Below are 20,734 nucleotides of genomic sequence, written 5' to 3'. Positions count from 1 at the left end.
CTTTTTACCAACCTCAGTCAGCCTTGTGCTCAGTTGTGATTTATTCAATGGAAATATATGCCATTATTCTGGAGATTTGACTCATTTTCTTACATTTTTTGCGATAAAAGTGAATACATGGATACTTAAGGTATGCACGTACAGTTAAGTGTTTTTCATTCATATAATTTTTCATCGCAATTTTGTGCCACTCAAATTATGCGGACAAAAGTTACATTTCAGACAAAATCAACAATATTTTCGACAAATAATTTTCCGCAAAGGTAATTATTGACATTGTTCTTGACATGAGTTAACGAAGCAACTTCCATACTTTATTCATTTTGAGGAAAGTTATGAGCCCATTACAAACCATATACACTTACATGACGCTGTATGAAATAACTTTAACTCCTCGTTTGTGTACCACATAAACAGTATACAGTGTTACAGAATAGAAGTAAAATTCTTCATTTATGTCTGGTCACCTTTCTCCATCTTAATATCAAAGATGTAATTTAATTTAATTGCAATATCACATTTAAGATAGATATTAAATAATTTAAAACACTCAGACTAAATAAGATGCATACATGTGTAAACATCCCTTTATTATGACTTGTAGCAACTGTGCATATATCTTTGATGTACGTCACTGTAATGCTACAGTAATACATTTTTATTTGCATATTGACATATGAAGTAAATTACATCATGATGACGGCATAAATGCATCATTTTATCTCCTATCGATATAATAAAATGCTATAATTTGATAACGTAGATGCATGAGATCGTATAACAAATTTATTATATTTGTTTCGTTCAAGTTTTGCATTTTGTCGTATTGATATAAAGGACTGGAATGAAAATATCTTTTCAGCTTTCAAAATCTTCATGATATAATCTTGTAAGAATCGTGCACACATTATGTCAAGATTTGTGTTTGTTGATATTTGATCGATCCTCATGATGAAAAAAATCAGGGGAGAGAGTGTTGGTTCGAGAAGAAATTCCGTTGTTTGTTGTACCCATGGGAAGTGCATCCAATATTTCATGGGGATTTCATTCAACAGAGTAGTTGTCTATATTATCCGCTAAGGTCAATTTCTATAATATCAGTTAAGGTTTATGTCCATATTATCCGTTAAGGTTGATGTCCATATTATCCGTTAAGGTTAATAAACCATATTATCCGTTAAGGTTAATAAACCACATTATCCGTTAGTGTCAATATTATCCGCTAAGGTAAATGTCTATGTTATCTATTTAGGTTAATCTCCATATTATCCGTTTTGGTTAATATACCATATTATCCGTTAAGGTTGATGTCCATATTATCCGTTAAGTATGATAGACCATATTATCAGTTATGGTTAATATACCATATTATCCGTTATGGTTAATTTCCCATATAACCCGTTAAGGTCAATGTCCATTTTATCTTTAAAATGTCACTGTATCCACCTAAGGTATGGCCGTTTGTTACAGAGACACCTTGTGGATTTTACACTTGGGCTAGCTTGAATACCTTGGCACATTGCTTCCTCCTTAGCTATTTCTACGTCACATGAATGGAAATGGGCTAGCGATTCAAAAAGATTCATTTGAACTAGTCTTTCTTCTATTAGTTTTCTGATATTTTCTTTCCGGAAGCATGGATGCTTTCTGATGGCTTTTACCACATTTATACACTCTTTGAGGCATTGTAATGGGTTGCAGTTGTCTTTCAGCTGTTAAAACGTAATAGATTACGAATAAACAACAAATACTACAATAGATCAAAGTGGACTACAGCTAGAATAGTTGACAAATCCACAAAGAAGATGGATATCAAAACCTGAAAGATATAACCCGACCCGATGCCGCTCAGTTTTGAAATTGATTTAACTTGATAGGCAAATGAAATATCTTTTTCGGTCTTTTTCTAGCGAAAGTAAAATAGTAAAGTGAAGAAAAATAAATTATATTGTTCGGGTTTTTTTTTATTCTAGCGAAAGTAAAATTGTTAAGTGGAGAAAAAATGAAATACTTACGAATTTTTTCATGACTTCAAGATCTGGACTTGACGTAAAGGACATTCTACAGCCGTCGATCACGGCATTTGAATCCCTCACTTGACATTGCGGTAAACCTGCCTCGCTCGTACACCCAGTTTGTAATGCGTTTTCAGCAGGGTAGAATTGCAGGAAAGCAAAGCACATTTCGTCTGTTGCACGTTGTCCAAAGAATGTGGTCTTATTTCTCGATTCCGTGTTATAGTTACAAGTCGTATGTAACGAATCTCCTGGTCTTATCTGTACAGGATTTTCCATTCTGAATCATAAAATGTAAAGAATCTTCAGCAAATGTTTTTATATTTGTATATAAAACTGCAAGCATTTATGGTGTAACAAGGAGGAGATACCCTTTTAATCGGTTTTAATAACGCTTATAAGTTTTAAAAGATAAATATAATACCTCATGTAATAGATTTTAAAATTCTACTTTGCAATTAACCGACCCTTCAATCGAATCAATGTTTGAGCTGGGATGTTGCAAGAAGAATTTGGAAACAATTGTGGTCACATGAGTTCAGATGAGGATTGTTAACTTCCATTTTACTGGTTGTCAATTTAAAACAACACAGAAGAATTTTCAAGGAAGCACCCTAATGTCAATATTACGAAAATAATTAGCCTTTTTCGTAAAAGAATACATATATTCTATTTTTTTAAGATTCGAAACATTTCCTGTTGGAAAGAGTACCGCAAAGCCCGCACTGTCACAGAATAGGATATGCTATCATAAGTTATAATCATCAACTTCCCTTTTCTTTTTAGTAACATATCTCCTCCTCTTAGAGTTTACAGTAAACCATTGATTATGTACATCAAAGTCTCTTTCCAGCATCCCCGAAATATTGCCAAACAATGTAACTATGAATTGGAAACCCTTACCGGCATGAAATAGCTTTTAAACTCGCTTTAATGAAAATATCAAAACAAGAAATAAAGAAAAAATCTAACTAAATAAAACGAAATATAAATACCAACAACAGTGAACATTGAACACCCGATCACTTAAACTGTCTAGGATACCTCATCAGCGGTAGTTCACTGGTCAAGTCTCACTGCGCTTCTATCCAAAACAAAATTGATGAGACGTTGGAAATAAAGACCACCATGGAATATCTACTGTTTTGGTTAGCAGTTGGACAGGGAATTCAGGATAGTTGTCTTCATGTTAACAAATTGATGTTTTATATCCCTTACGGCTTCAATCTTTGCTTTTGCAGTTAACATAATGACTTTATTTATCAACTATTAAATTTTGTTGAGGTGGATATATAGTTACATGGACCTGAGAAAGTGATATTAACCGAGACGAAGCCGAGAAAAATATATCACCCTTTCAGGTCTATATCACCACGGATTTGCCGAGGTAAAAGTCCTTAATAGTTTTATTAAACGCTAAATTATGCTTAAATCGTTAAAATAAAGGACAGAATGACAATGTCAGAAGAAAAATACTGCATTTGCCAGAGAGAATAATATCGTCGCAATTGAAATGACATCATAAAAATAATATTGACTAGCTGTTTTTCGAAAATATCAAGACGTATCAATATCTCAAATCACTAACCTCCACGTGATTGTGATCCAGCTAATGAGAGTGTAGGGAAAATATGTATCATCTAACATTTTCAATTACAGACTTTCAGCATCCGTCACGATTACATATACAGTGTGTTTACATCGTTGATGACCAATACTGAACGTGAAAGGTTCTGTATTGGACAAGTCTTATCATGAAGTATGGTCACGTAGTTGTGGGGTACACATATTTTATAAGATGCAATTCCTAGCTATTTTCATGTTTTGTTTTCTCCCATTAAATTAATTAAACATAATTTGAGTTTTTTTGTTCTATTTGAACGCTTAATGTCCATCTCTGCAACTGCATATACAGGCTCATAGAAATTTATTACTTCTCCTTATTGAAATGTTTCAAATCTATACCCACTCACAAAACATAAACATGAACATAAACGATGACCGAATTCAGATCTTTATAAAGTGAAATGATTTTATAAAAGTGTTATTTTCACTACATTGAGAGATATCTATCAACAAAACAACCAATCAGTAAGGAGGAAATGTGTGTGTTCGGTATTGTCCTTAGTTGTGACGTCATAAAAATCTGACGTCATAACCGATGTCGCACTCCATAGTATTAAGAGATCTTGACGTTTTGATGCACGTTAAATACCTTATATAACTCACACGTCTGGCAGAATCCGTCATTTTTAACGCTGGTACCCTCGTAAAATAATTGCATAATTAAAAAAAAAAAGATATCACACTTCTTAAATACAAATAGTGATTAACGGAACACCAGTTGATATAATATTGATAATAAACAAACGCTTTATGAAAAAATAAATGAGTAGAAATGTTCCGTTTATCATATTTCAGGTGTAGCATCCCGTGTGGCAATGCAGTATTAAAACTAGCCCGATTTTCATCTGGCCCCAACACCAGACTTAGACATTTTGACATATAGATGTCTGGTGTGGGGCCAGAGCGCACTGCTATATGAAAATATGGAATTCTCCGACACCGTTTGGTATCGGGGAGTGATTAATCAACAACAAAAATAGCAGTCCGGGAAACTTCTAAACAAGAATAATATATTCCGTTTTCGGTCCAGATCAGTACGGTTTGCTGATTAGTCACCCTATGACCTACGCCCGGGTGGGAAATGTTGAAGGATTGAAAATCAAGGACTCTACTGACGGAATTTAGCAGCTGTAGGTGATGATAAGAGCTGATTTGGATCAATAAAAAATATATTTATCGATATATGTGAGGTATGTGTTGTGTCATAGTAAATTGTTGTTTTCAGCAACTCATAACTTTCCGATACCAAACGGTGTCAGATAATTCCACGTTTTGATATATCAGTGCGCTCTGACCCCACACCAGACATCTTTATGTAAACATCTCTAAGTCTGGTGTTAGGGCCAGAGAAAACTCGGGCTATATTAAAACAAATTGTTCTGCTTTCGCAGAAGACGCTTATCCTTCCAGAACACGTGGTCTTATTTTCCTCGTAATCGTTTTCAATGGTATCCTTGTCAATCTTTTCATTGTTCAAAGTTAGCTCTTGTTTTATCGTTTTGATTCCGAATTACGGAATGTTTTATCCTTCGGTATCATCCTGGTTTTTTCGAAGGTAAAAGGTTTCATTTGAATAGCTCACACTAAAGATAATGGGATGTGACTATTTAGTCAGAAATAAAATAAACGTTCTACATACTTATGAAACACAGTAGTTTGAAACGAGAAAAAAGGATTATTCCAAAGAGTCCTTTCCGGTCCCGTTCCTTGTGGTTTTAGTGTTAATTTGATCTCTCTACCTGGAAAAAATAAAATAAAACTGTTCTAAACGAAGTTTCTGTTCTTTTTCATGGGGTGGAATGTTTCGATACTTTCCCGTTTACGAAATCAGCGTGAAAGCATGTACACGGTATGAAATATACAAGTTTATATAACAGAAGTTTGTCAACGCGAAAATTTTCCCCAAAATATTTATATGTACTTAACTCATTCACCCCTGAAGACACATTTGCACTATTCCAATTTAGATCATTATGAAATGTCAAGGGTGAATGAGTTAAAAGTAAAAGAGTGAAACTTTTCAAACGCTAAGACTTGTTATATATACCACTCTATTTTTAAGAAATGAATATAACATTACCTGTATAATGCATGTGATCGAACCCTTGGTAGACATTTATTGGTCCCGTCAGATGCTTTGCTGTGCATGCAGACGCACAATTTGCTGTTAATGAAAACGATTTCTCTTTTGGGGGAACTGAAAAGGAGATATCGCCTATTCTTAAGTGGGATAAATTGAATTCTCGTAAATTTGGTGTAAGGTAAAGGGCCATTCCTGATGAGTCTGTCATGCCTGTCCTTCTGAGCGGGTTAATCCAGTGGACCTAAATAAAATTTCAAAAATCAAATTATGTAAACTGATGAAGTCATAAGAAAGCAATGATTTGTTGCTTAATGTTTAATTCCATTAAAATTCACCAGATTTGTTTGCGTTTGCAAATGTATAGGCACGGTAGTCTAGTGGTAGAACGCCGGGCTCGTGACCGAAAGATTGCGAGTTCGATCCACGGCAATGTGTTATATCTTTGAGCAAGATACTTTACTCTGCTTGTTCAAGTCTAGTCAGCTGTAAATGAGTACGTGGTTGGGCAGTGCTGGAATTGTTGAATGTTATCTATGAGCTCTAAAAATGGCAGCACAAGCTGTATGCTCCTCAGGGAGTTGAGAAACATGTTGGGTGGTTGCAAATGCCCAAAATAACCACGGATAATAATTTGTGAACCGCTTTGAGACGAGCTACGAACAAGGTTGTGATAAAGCGGTATATAAGAACCTCGCATTATTATTAATATCATAATTATTACAAGCTAACCGGTAATAAGATTTATATATACATATATATATATGAAATTCCGCTGTGACTATTCTCCATAATTATGTTTATTGAATATTTAAAAGAAACTGTGGTTAGGTATACAGGTAGCAAACACTAGTGAAAGCAAGTGTTTTCTTTTATAAAAGCACTTGATAAAGTCTTGAGAGTAATCAGCCCAACAGAACTCAAAATATAAGTAGTGCATTTTATAAACTGATTTTCTATTCATATAGTAACAGTGATAGAGACCTAACCCCCGGGCATGGAAAGTTATCCCAAGCAGACACTTTCTTTGAGGAAGCACTGGATAAAGTCAAGAATGTAATCAGCCAAAGAGAAATCAAGATATTGTGCATTAGTACATTAAATAGATTTTCTATTTATTGTGACCAATTGACCTTTGACCACTGGACCTGAAAAGTTATCTTAAGTAGGCACTTTCTTCCAGGAAGGACTCGATAAAATCTGAGTGTAATCAGTCCAACAGAATTCGAAATACAGTGCACAAACTGATGTTCTATTTATAGTAACTGACCTTGACCTTTGATATCAAAGGTTGAAAAGCTATCCAAAAGCTTAACCAAAGATTTTATTACACTGGATAAAGTCTGAGTGCATACGGCCCAAAAGAGCTCCAAATATTGTGCATGAAATGTTTTTCTATATATAGTAACATTAACCTTGAACTTTGACATCGATGCCTCAAAAGCTACAATTTGTATCCTAAGCAAATACTTTCTAAAGTAGCAATGACATTAACCTTTCACCACAAAGGCACCAAAGCAGGCACTTTCTCCGAGGTAGCACTTGATACAGCCTGAGTGTAATCATCCAAACAGAATTGGAAAAGTGTGCCTAAATTAATTTGCTATTCATGGTAACAGTGACATTTGACTTTTGACCGCCGGGCCTGAAAAGCTATTCAAAGCAAGCACTTTCTTCCAAAAAGCACTGGATAAAGTCTGAAAGCAATCCAAACAATATTACTGATGATATTGTGCAAAAATTAAACAAGAAGACCAATGGGCCTGTCGCTCACTTGCTTTTAATGCAACTTTGAAGCTGACCTAGGCGATTGATGTGGCTGCTAAGCTCATTACCACTTTATTCAAATATAGCACATTTGACTGTAGATCACGGTCATTTATTTGAACAAACTTGGTAGCCCTTCATCCCAGCACGCTACAGACCCAATACCAGCTAGCTAGGTCTCTAGGCCTCTAGGTTATTGAGAACAAGATGTTTAAAGGGAAAATTTGACGCCCGAGGGCCGGACGATAGCCAGAGGACGGACGCCGCACCAGGGTAAAAGCTCACTTGTAGTTGGCAGGTGAACTTAAAAACAGATAGAAGGATAGACAGACGGAAAACCTGATTACTAAAGATGTGCAGGGGTCCTAACAACAAGTTGAGTAATTGAATTGTAGAATCCACATTTGGGACCCCACTCCTCCTTCTAGGGAGCCAGATTATTATGAGAGAGACCCTCTGTTAAAAGGCGTTCAGTCTTCTTAACCAAGTAATGCTCCAGACCATTGGTTTGAAAACATCATCAAACTTCAAAGGATGTACTCTATTAGGTGATTTATGTCCTCGCAACAGCCAGGGTCATATGAGGATGGGTGTCAAGGAGACACCTATAGAAGAAAACTACAATTCGAAGGAAGTGGATGTGTTGCCGGCACGTGCACCCACACAATTAAAGGGTGTCATTTTGAAATATCATGGGCACCATATTGGTCATATGGAAAGCATTATGCTTTCAGTTGCGTGTTGGATGGTTGAGGGAGCTTAACGTCAACACAACACCTAAGTTCATATGTGGATGGTATCATGAGTGCATGACACGTATTGTGTGAATAGAATTTGACATGAGGATCGAACTCGAACTGTAATCCTTCATTTAAGAAAAAGTCAAGCATCAAGTAACTTATTGATGTGGCAAGTCGTCGCGAAAAAAACCCACAGTTACTATTAAGAACTTCCTATGTTCAAAGGGCCATAACTCTAGAAAAAAAAAAGAAAAAAAAGGAAAAACAACTGTAATCCATTATAAATGTATACTAAGTTACAACTAATATGGAAAACAGTTAATTATGAGAATTTCCTATGTGCAAAAGGGTCATAACTGCAGTCAAAAATGGAATATAAATACATTGTTCAAACTCTGTATTCTATTATGATAAAACCACAAACAAAATATCAAATTGACATGGCAAGCGGTAGCGAAAATAAGTAAAAAATAAAGTTAATTTTGATAATTTCCTATGTGCAAACGGCCATAACTCCAGCAAAAATGGAATATTAACACGGGGCTCGAACTCAAACTGTAATCCATTATGACAAAGCCACATATTAAGTAACAAGTTGATGTTGCAAGTGGTAGCGAAAAAAAGTTCGGGAAAACAATTAATTATGAGATTTCTTACGTGCAAAGGGCCATAACTCCAGCAACAAATGAAATATTGACACAGGTTTTGGACTCTAACTGTAATCCAATATGATAAAGTCACATACTAAGTGGCAAGCGGTAACGAACAAAGTATGGCAAACAGTTGATTATGAGAAATTCTCCAGCAAAAAAATAAAATATTGGCACGTGGTTCGAACTTGATCTGTAATCTATTATGATTAAGCCACATGCATAGTTACAAATTGATATGGTAAATTGTGGCGAAAAAAAATCTGAAAAACTAAAATGTGACTGTTCCCGCCAACAACAACGTGTGATGACGGACAGCGTGATCCTAAAGTGTTCGCCATGCTTCCCAGGCGGCACGACAAAGAAAGTGAAGAAAGAAAGTAAAGATTTAAGATCCCAAGTGTGTTGCAATGGGGGCAAAAGATCTATTTTGGTATGTTCAGTGTCCCCCAAGTAGTCAGTATAGTAAGGTTTAAGCAAAACTTCAAAACTGACGAAAATTTTGGGATTTTTTTCTCTCCAAAAACAACGGGAAAAAAATCTACATTTTAAAGAAAGTGGTAGCTATGGGAGCACCCTATATATGTTATATACATAGAAATATTGATACTTTACAAAACAATAAGCAAATTTCGCAAAACCATCAATTCTCAAAAATCACCTAAACATGACATATTTTATCTACAAGAAAACTGGGAACTTATAGAAATAACAAACTATATCCGATATATAACAGAAAGGAATGTGAGGAAATCGTATGAGGGACACAACTCACAGGAATATTATCAAAAGGAAGACAATCAATCATAACTGCACAAATACTTAGAGTACGTAGAAAGTGTTCCTAGTATAAAACAGAGAGTATGAGTATAACTTGAAACAAATATCAAATTATGTAAGAAATAATTATCAGGGACACCATCTAAATGAAAATTAATTGATTGATAAAACAGTCGAGATGCATTTAAAATCCTCCCCACATGGAAAGTAAAACAAATATTACAGTAAAATGTTCAACGTTTCACCGTTTGGCCTTTTGTAACTTTCAGCTTTTTTGGTGAATTTTGTGCATTTTTAAATATCTCCCATTCTCATCAGATGTATATAAGTGCATAACAAATGGAAAAATAAAAATATGAATGTTAAACTGCCAGAATAAGATGTATAGGAAAGCAAACAAAGGGGTACAACTCTTACAGTCAAATAACTTTGGCTACTTCAACTTCAACTTCTGACCTGTCAACACCCTTGATGAGACTTATTTAGCTGTCAAAAATCAGACCACAAAATACTGAAGTACAGTTTTATGTCAACTTATGTATTAGTGGATTTGAACTGTAAATATGAATGTTGAACAGAATATTTTTTTACAATCCTTTTAATCACAGGTTTAGGGAATGAAGCGTTTAAATGTTGTTTGTTGATGTTTAGTAGATCGAAGAGATACATGAACATAAGCTCTTTTTTAAACACAGTATTCTAAAGGATAAAATTAAGGTTTCAGACTCTTTTTGGTTATCAGCATCTTTTGAGGAAACTCCATGTACTGTATTAGAAAAATGTCAACAAATAATATGAAGTGTAGTGCAGTGGATATAGAAAGCTCAATTCCTGCTATATGTTTGTAGTGAAGTTGTCAAAGACTCAGATATTTGGCAGACCTTTCTTATGCATATGACTTAAATTAAAAAGGGTTGCGAGGATTAATAAAAACCCCAAAACAAATTGATTCCTATTCCTTATAGAGAACAGTGTGGAAATACAGATGGACTGAAGGTATATTGAAAATAACGTCAGGTAATTCGGGTAAAATGGACTTCCATCATAATTCTACATATTCATAATGTGTTTATACAGCCTCTCTTAAGAAAAACAGACCCATACATGTTTTCAGCCTGTGTTTGTTGTCACTATCTGTCCAGCCTGTAACATCTCATCTTTGCTATAGCCAAGCGTTCATTTTGTATTCACATATTCATGTATTCAACCTTAGCGGATTTAGCCTTGTTCTCTAAACTTTCAAATTATTGAACCTGGCACAGGGACTTGGCATGAATTACCATCCTATGGTCCACATTTTTTTTGATATCATACATTATATAATACACATATATGTGAACTGAGGGTTAGAAATTAATACCAAGTCCCTGTGCATGTAAATAATAATGGCGGCGCCCAGTACCAAGTTGTCTTGTCGACTATGTAATGATTTGTATAAAAAACAAAGGAGGACACTACTGAAACATTTTCTGTATTTGATCAGTTGGTAGACAAAATTGGCCATATTGTAACTGTAAATGATAACCAAGGGAAATACATAGGCGACAAGTGCTAAAATAATCTTGAAAGTTTAAAGTTTTGCTAGTACAGTGTCTCTGCTAGGTGGCATGGGAGTGAAATTAAACACAAGGCTAATTCCTCAAGGTTGAATTGAACAAATTTAAATTATAAACCCTTAGCTATTGAAGATGGTGAGATAACGAGGTTCGATTGTAAAACAAGATGTGTCTTTAGCAGTATGCTCCAGTGAAAGTACACTATCAAGTCAGCATCAGTCCTGCGCTATCACAAAGAGACAAACATGAACATACCACAGACTCCCAAAACACAAATCAAGTATGCACAAACTCACCACACACATGCATCTCGCAAATGGGGGAGGCCGTCCTTAAATGACCATGTATAGCTGTCGATAGGACGTACATTAAACAATACTCAACAAACCTGAAGTTTATTTTGACATAAAGATCTTATTTATTTGGATAATTTAATGGAAATGATGACTTGTTATTTAAACCAATGATTTTTTAATTTCAGCTTGCATGCACTGTATGAATATTATTTTAATAACATTGTACATTTATGAATTCATGAATGTGCTATATTTGAAATTAAAACATTTGCTGCTCCTTTACCTGACCGGGAACGCATTCGTAGCCATACCGAGACAATACAATACTAAAAACGTCTCCCAATATTAACGGCTACCAAACCCGTGCTCGAGGTTACAAATAAACGCTATGTTTAAAAAAAACAAAAACTTTTGGACAGAGGGCTGTTAGGTAGGGACTGTCCCAATCACCTGCACTCTAGACTGCTTTTTAAGTTTTACTAAGTAAGTTGTTTTACTGCCAAATTATGTACAGCATGATTATTTAGCCTCTTTATCTTAATCCTTCCAACGTAGGTATATTATGATAAAATTTGTTGTTTGCCTTTACACTGTTACAATTGTTTACCATTTATATATATAAATGTTTGTCGAAAGCTCCTGAGAGCTTATGTTAACTATGACATAGGCCTATAATCAACGTAAAATAAAGATTCTTGTATCTTGTATCTTGATGTTACATGCCACTATGCTTTTATCTGATAGTTTTAAGGTAAAAAAACCACACAAGCTTTTAATCACGAACTTTTCCGGTTACGTCAAAAAATGCAACTTTTCAATTCACAAAATCTTGATATTTATTAATTAAAGATAGTTTAAAGAATAAACGAGTTAACAAAAACATTATCAATACATTGTAAATATTTTTTCTTGATTTTTTGCGAAGCAGACGAAGTTTGATCATAATCTCGAAACTAGAACATTTTTTCCAAAAAAATGTGTTTTTACATTTGAAAGACAAAAGTTTGAAGGGGAAAAAATCAATATGCTCTTTTATGAATTAATGAAAGAAATACAGCAAAGAAATATAGTAAACAATTGATATCAAATTTATCAAAAACATCATCCTTAGAGGATATGTTCTGGGCATGATCGTTTAGAAGCTTTGCAATACTTCAAACTCTTTAAAACGCGCATCAGCTCGAGATTATGTCCTGTTTACAAAATGGCGACTGGAAGTAGCAAGGAGGATTAGACTGTGTATATTTCGGCAAGTAAACATTGTTCAAAAAGCCCATGTGGTCAGATCATCTAATTTAGTCAATATGTACTCAGATCAGTCGTTGTTTAGTCGCTACGGTCATTCACATGAAAATTAGGATTATTATATAAACTTATTGTAATTATAGTACGTTTATATAATTATACATAATACGATGTAAATGAGACATTATTTTATGATTCGGGAATTCAACAATACACGTTTCATCTAATCTAATTGAAGTTTTAAATAATTAAATAGAGATTTGTAGAATATATTAATCTTTTCCTGTGAAACACTTATCAGAGATACCAGAGATACCAAAAAAACAAGAATTATTGCATATCGTATAGATATATACTGAATCTAGTATCCCAGTATTGTGCTTTTCATTTAAAACAACACTACCTAAAAATTAGCAATAATTAATGTATACAAATGAAAGGTAGAGTATATCGCAGTAAATGTCTGACCTTACCTGCAAGGTAGCATATCTGACTCTGCTTGCTCCAACGCTGAAACCAATATGTCCAGGATGGCAGAAGCCCGGTATACCGGGTTGCCAACCGGTAATTATGTCTCGACATTTTGAATCAGGCAACATCTCACACGGGTATGGTCTCCCGACAGCATGCTGCAGCTCAGCAGCGGTCACTTAAATAAAAACATATATGTATAATGTTCGTTCATAATAAAAAAGATGAAAAGTTTATGTGAGGTGGGTAAGTAAAGAAAAAGTAAGGACTAACGACCGACTACAAAACTAGCAGCTTAAACCTATCGCAGGGCTCTTTATGTTACACGTGGAACTTGAAGAGTCTTGTGATGTGAAAAGCTGCTAGTTTTGTAGTTGGCCGTAATATCCTATTTTTGCTATATGTTTATTCATATTTTAATTCAACTATGCTGTAATCCATTTTTAGTTTTCCTCGACTATATCTGTCAATAAATGATAGTAGGAATTCGTTTGAATTATGCATTATATCTTCAGCTTAATTTCATCTAGGAACTTAACAGCTGTGAACACTAGTCTGACTTACAAGAAATGTGAATTACGTTCATATTTCATGAAAATGATTAGTTTTTCAGGTCAACTCAAGTAATGTATTAACAACAGTTTTTATTTTATAGTATATTTAAAATTAAATGACGATGTCGATTTGTTCTACAGATTTGCCGGGACAGCGGTTATTAAGGCATCTACGATCGCTAGCCCTCCACCACTTGGTCGCGGGCTCGAGACCTATTTGGGGCCGTCACCAGGTACCGGCCGCATATCGGTGGTTTTCCATACGTTTTCTTTAACCACTTAAACTTGACTCGTCCTCAAAATTCTTTTTAATATTATTCTGATTTCAATATAAACAAGGGGAGTTGTGGTGGGGATTGCGTCAAGTGCGGTGGGATATGGGCTTTGGTTGGATGTTTTGTTGTTTATCGTTCATCTTACCTCCCGTTGAACACGCAAATAAAATCATATGATGCACTGCGTTCTGATTGTCGAGAATTCCCGTGTCCGCTATAATATGATAATCACGATCTGTTGGAAACTCAAGGTTGACACACATGTATGAGAAAGCTGTTGCTGGTATCGTTGTTCTTGGCATCCTAAATTGTTTTTGCTGTACACCTGAAGTTAAAAAAAAATAAAAAAAAATTATCCGACAAAATTTAAACTTAAAATCTTAGTTACTACAGACTCAAATGTATCAGTCGTTTTCCACAAATAATGATTATAAAGTATGCTCAACAGATATGTTTTAATACCAAGCTTTGCAATTAGCGTGAACATTTTGACTTTTCAATTTTGAACATTCCTTTTCTTGATAGTAACATCCCATACCTACATTGGCTTCATGTCACAGTTGAATCAATATTCAAGAGAATGCTCCAAATGCCACGATTTCCTTGAAAGTTGAAAAATTAATACAGGGATTTCAAAGATATTATATTCTATACTAACCATGATAACCTTAATATCGTCAAAAGCCAATATATTCAAAATTTAAACTTTAATTAATATACCTTTTTCCAATATCATATTGGTAAATTGGGGTTATCTTTCCTGATTCAGTTTTTTTCCGTTGGGCATGCCCTATCATTGCAAACAAAATGCGTTGCTATACAGAAATAGCCAAAAATGGTGTTTCGGACAGTTAGTATGCAGAAAGAAAGCCTCCGCATGTGACAAACAAATATTCCTCTCACTGGCATGACGATGGTTAGCAATCACAGATATATAATTAGGTTGCTGCTGGCGGAGGCTTTCAAAAATTGACCAGTGTTATGTTAATTTAGTCAAAACGTTAATACAGTACATGGACGATACTCACGCGTTTTATTAAGAAACATGCGCGTTTATAACTCTATGTGCTATGCCATATCTTCTATACTACCTTTCGATTGAATTTGTCCCATTTATCCCAGATTACGAATATGACAACTAATCATAAATCCCCGATGAGCCGAAAATGACCCTTAGCGTCCCTAGTCCATTATATGTGACAATAGAAGCTGTGTACTGAGTAAAGGTCTCACCTTGAGCACTGATGGCAGGGCATTGTAAACCAGTAGACGCGCAATTGAATAGGTTTGAGTTTCTCGTCCTACATAGTGGTGTTCTCCAGTTTTCACAGATGCCTGATAGGAAGAAAATGTAGAGACATATGTGTATGAGATAAGAAGATTCCCGTCTTAATAGAAAATATTTGCATATACATATCTGTAAATGTGTGATAATGAGCATTGTATACAAAGAGATGTTTCCCTTGCGACGCACTTTTGATAATTTGTTTTTTTCAGTTTTCATAATATATTATTTTAGATATATTCATACTATGCATAATACCCTTAGTATCATCACAAGACAATCTACATGGTTTATTGAGTTACTATAAAACCGATTTCTATCAACCAGTGATATATACACCTGGTTTTTTTTTAAATGGCAGTAAGTGATTTATTATAGGAATTAAAATAGTGTTCATAGAGTTCAAGTAGTAGAAGCAAAGTACACTGTTTATGGTGTTTGAGATATATAGCTCCTATACCTGGATGTCCAGTTGGTCGATCCGTAGGTGTCGCGCCCCGAGTCCACACACAACCTGGATCACCGAGTTCAACGCCATTCGATTGACCATCACCATCAGAATCAGCCATGCAGAGAGCTCGTGTCCATACCTGTGTACATGAATAATGACCCAAGTTATGTGTTCTGGTCACTCACATGTTAACGATATCTCCCTTTGGTTCTAGGAATTCAAAATTTGTTTATGATTTTTCTAGTAATACCACATATGTTTAATTCTTAATTATATCTTATTTATTCCCAACACCGATTTGGATATTCTCATGGGGTATTTTATTTATATACCTTTTCGAACAAATTTTACATCAGTCAACTCTTTCGCTTTCTTTCTCAATAAATTATATTTGTGAAAAGTTTCTTGTTCCAATTTTTGCTTTCTGGCTACTAGTATATGTCAAAGTTATGTGTTTGATTTCAATACGTAGCAAATCCGAATTTCCTAGTCTTTATCGTTTTGGAAATACAACATGCCAAACACCAAACAGACTTACCCTATCACTTTGTTGAAATGCCTCTCCAAAGGGGTTTCTGGCCCCGCCCCCACCCTTGGCCCAATGTCCAACACCTTGCCAACTCGAACTGTCACAAGGATCACTGACTCTATCCCCGTTCGGAATCAGTGCTTGGAAACTTGAATACCCGGATGCAGTATCCAACATGGTCACCAAAATGAACAAGAGGGACTTCATTCCTATTATATAAATAAAAATAATACGGCGATAATGAACGATATAGCCGGAGATAAGATACCTGTAAAATATTATACATTATTTCCGAGGCGGTCGGGTGGCGCATTGGATAGCGCACTCGCCTTTCACCAATGCAACCGGGGTTCGATTTCCTGATCGGACGTGAAATGTATGGGGGTCACCTGCCTGATCAGGGTTTTTTTTCTTTTCTTGCTGGGTACTTTGATTTATTCCCACATAAAGATCACATGCGCGCTCACATCCAGGTCAACCAGTGTGATTAATATAAGTTATATAACTTGTTTCATTATTGTTGTAAAATAAATAAAGTTTATAAAATACTGTATTAAATTGAGGCCGTTAAGTGACATGCTTGCTTAATTTGCTTAAAGGTGTAAATCTTTTATAGTTTTAAACTGCACTAATCGACTGGTAAACAAAATCTCACCACAACATTCAATTGTTGTTGGAATATTAAAAAGAAGAACGTGCATAATCAAGTTTATGTTTAAATTGGCATTTTTGACATTTTTAAAGCAAATCATAAAGCAAGCATAAGAAACATCAATGACTACAAAAGTATTTTTGAAAAGTGAACATACCTGCGCAACTATGTGTTAAAGATGTAAGGGGTTGGTGTATTCCTGCGCTCTGTTCCCCCCTATAAGTTGCAGCTGTCTGTCGTGGTTCATATGTTTCTGTTACATGGACAAAGAAATATTCTGGAGTTAGATACGGAATACCCTCTGTGCCATAGTACAATATGTCAGTGGTAGTCTTGCTGTTTACCATCCTACAGGACACCGGATTGTTTAATTCGAGAACAGCATATAAGACATATATTGATTTATGAATGTTAGTTTAAAAAATATTAGGAACATAGGCATAAATACGAATTTATTTTCTTTAGAAAGAGTGACATTGGTATTTAATAAAAATCAAATCGCGTAATAAAACGTTGAAATTATGAACTCTTATATTTTTTCCTGTTTTGCAGCCTTTGGTTGAATCAAATTATTCAAATATTGATGAATTGAAATTAACAGTTATTTACTTATTCATGTCAGACCTCACAAAGTGATAAATAAATATTGTTCTTTAATCAAGGCACGGTAGTGTATTGGAAGGACGCCGGGCTCTTGCCCGAAGGATTGCTGGTTCGAGTCACGCCACGGCACTGTGTTGTATCTTTGAACAAGATACTTTCTCCGTTTGTTCCAGTCTACTCAGCTGTAAATGACTACGTGGTTGGGCACTGCTCGAATTGTTGAATGCTAGCCTTAATGGCAGCATCGACCCAATAACCATGGAGAATAATGTGTGAACCGCTTTGACACGACCTATATTGTGATAAAGCGGTATATAAAAACCTCAAATTATTATCATTATTATTAATTATCGCATATTAAATAACAAACATGTCAGATTGTTGGTTACGTTTTATTTACAAATACATTTGTATGCATACTGAAAGATACACAGGGTAGATCAGGCAAATGTATTCCGTCGAATGTTTTCGATGAGGTACTATCTTTTTATTAAAATGTCTTATGTCAAATTAATGTAAATGTGTGATATTCCTTACATCAGAGTAATACACATTTTAGATACATAAATATATGAGAAATTCTTTTTTATGTTACAGTAATAAAGGGTATTGGATGTGCTTTCTTTATGTAAGTTTTAAAGAATATATGGTACATCCAATCTTATGTTTCAATGATATTTCGTATGCAGTATCCCACTGTATATTGAGTAATATAACATATATGATATGTTTCCTTACGTTAGATAAAGAAAACATGTCTAATTGGCTTCCTTATATCCAATTAAAACAGTACGCCGGATACGAATCGTTTTGCTCCCAACGATCTATCGTATATTCATTATAAAAACCGCAAGAATGTTTATGAGTCGTGAAAAAGAATATAATTAGGATGAATTTGTATAAATAGATGGTAATGAATTGAGCATTAAGAGAGGAATGGATTCAGCGATACACAATACTGACGCATTAGTTGTTTGAAATTCTGATCATAATGCTATTTAAATTGTATGCGTTTTCCTTTTTTACTGATAAAGGTACATTCAGTAATTAATTTCCCCTTTTGTGTATTCTATTTTGTCACGCTATTTTAATTATTGGTGTACATTTATTTCCCAAAAGACTTATCGCGCTCCAAACAGAATTGAATAAGGCTTATGGAAGGGTGTAGTACAACAATATATGAATAACTAGATTGGCATTTGACCTCTTTTATATGATAGAAAATACAACACATTCATATCAAGAAAACCATGATTATTAGGTCACATATAACGCTAAGAATTTGCGGCGCTACAATTTATTATTTTAGAATTACTGATTTCAACAGTGTTAAGTTTGAACAACGAACGGGAACATATATTGTTTTCAATTATTTGCCCTACTCAGCCCTTCGCTAAAAAAGCTTATTTGAGTTTGTCACCCTTAACCGTTAAATAATATGCATATATTCAACTTCAAAAACGATTTATTAATTTCATATCATGGTATACTTGTGAGAAAAATAGTCCACCATTTATGTAAATATTTGAACTAATATACGATGTGTCAAATGCACATGAAAAAGAAAAAGAAATTTACATGTATAATTTGGTTGAACACGTCAATAAAAGAGACATTACATTATCACATATTTACATTTCAATTTTAAGTCCTTATAAAAATAAAGCTAGGAGAATATGTTTTCCATGGGCTATACACTCAGCAATGGATGTGGATCAACGGTGTTCATCTTGAACACTATGGTCATATACAGTTTTACAGGAACACTATGTTAAAGTGTACATACAACGTGATTTATTTAGATAAGTACAAGGAACTAAACAATATCGGTCATATAAGCGTATAGCATGGAGCCCCTAATCCGACTGTTACACACTCATTTTCTTTCGGTTTTTTTCGAAATATTATTGCGTTATTACAAATTATAACGAAATAATAGTAAAAAAAAACCACCGAAATAATTATTCGTTATTACGAAATAATATTTCGAAAAAAAATCAACGAAATGATAATTCTTAATAACGAAATAATATTATTTCGATTTAGTGTGTAGCATGTCAGTTTTAGTATATATGGAAGAATGTGACTAGATATGTTAAGGCTTAATTATTTGACCTTCAGCATTCACGGACATTACGGCCCTACTTAAACAATAGGGGACACACTTAACAAAATGACATATGTAAAACAAATACAAGACTTAAATATCATATAGCTGTCTGTAATTTCGGACGTTCTGTATATGTGATACTGCTAGATGTGGATAGGCTATATCTTGGCCCGATTCATATCTGCCTGGCCCTTTTCATATCTATCTGGCTCGTTCAATATTAGCCCTTCATGCACAACATTTATTATAATTCAGTTGAAGTTTTTCCAAACCACGAGTCGCATGCATTCGAATCGATATATGTTCTTATATGTTCCCACTGTGGTAATTGGTCCCACTGTTGTCTAGGGTATACATTTAAGAACTGAAATCAGCTCTACGGTGTGTTACTGGACCATTACTCGACTACTTATACACACCACTATACGATTGTACCAACAGACACACGAATACGAGCGAAAGAGAGGACAACCTAGCTTCTCCGTGACATTAAACTTGAGGTAAAAGAACGATTCAAGAGTTATATATATTAGTTGAAATAACGTGTTTTATAATAACTGTAAAATAAAGTTCATATGATATCATTAATTTAAAAAAAACAAAAAAACTTAATAGCGTTCGCCGAGTGCAAACCGCTTAAAAGGCATGAGCGGACCGACCACAATCTATCTTTCTACCGTATATAAAGGTGTAGCATGGCAGTTAAGGGTTTCCGTAGTACATTGTTTATGGAAAAACGCGGCTAGATATGTTAAGGCTTAATTATTTGACCTTCAACATCCATGGACAATACGGCCCTACTTAAACAATAGGGGACACATTTAGCAAAATGACATATGTAAAACAAATACAAGCCTTTTGTTTTGTAAATGCGATACTGCTAACTATGAATGGGCTAAATCGCGATCCGATTCATATCTGCCTGACCCTTGTCACATCTACCTGGCTCGCTCCATATTATCCATTCACTCGACATATCTGCCCTTCATGCACAATATTTATTATAACTCAGTTGAACTTTTTCCAAACCATGAGTCGCATGCATTCGA

At 34.6% G+C, this 20,734-nt stretch overlaps 2 protein-coding genes across 2 annotated transcripts; both read right to left on the bottom strand.

Annotated features, from left to right (window-relative positions):
- Positions 1-347: 347 nt before the first annotated feature.
- Positions 348-13,395, bottom strand: LOC110454251 (dopamine beta-hydroxylase-like). The gene is made up of 5 exons (XM_021503676.1): positions 13,229-13,395; positions 5,722-5,965; positions 5,281-5,380; positions 2,016-2,295; positions 348-1,712 (listed from the first exon to the last, which is right to left on the bottom strand). The coding sequence occupies exons 1-5, from the start codon at positions 13,352-13,354 to the stop codon at positions 1,434-1,436; spliced, it is 1,029 nt and encodes a 342-aa protein (XP_021359351.1). The 5' UTR covers positions 13,355-13,395; the 3' UTR covers positions 348-1,433.
- Positions 13,396-14,206: 811 nt separating this feature from the next.
- Positions 14,207-15,925, bottom strand: LOC110454212. Its single transcript, XM_021503598.1, has 3 exons — positions 15,801-15,925; positions 15,289-15,390; positions 14,207-14,380 (listed from the first exon to the last, which is right to left on the bottom strand). Exons 1-3 carry the CDS (start codon positions 15,894-15,896, stop codon positions 14,270-14,272), a joined length of 309 nt encoding a protein of 102 aa, XP_021359273.1. The 5' UTR covers positions 15,897-15,925; the 3' UTR covers positions 14,207-14,269.
- Between the last annotated feature and the right edge of the window lie 4,809 nt (positions 15,926-20,734).

Source organism: Mizuhopecten yessoensis, unplaced genomic scaffold, assembly GCF_002113885.1.
Source record: "Mizuhopecten yessoensis strain PY_sf001 unplaced genomic scaffold, ASM211388v2 scaffold7725, whole genome shotgun sequence".
Classification (NCBI taxonomy): Eukaryota; Metazoa; Mollusca; class Bivalvia; order Pectinida; family Pectinidae; genus Mizuhopecten; species Mizuhopecten yessoensis.
This window is presented reverse-complemented; position numbering and strand designations above follow the sequence as displayed.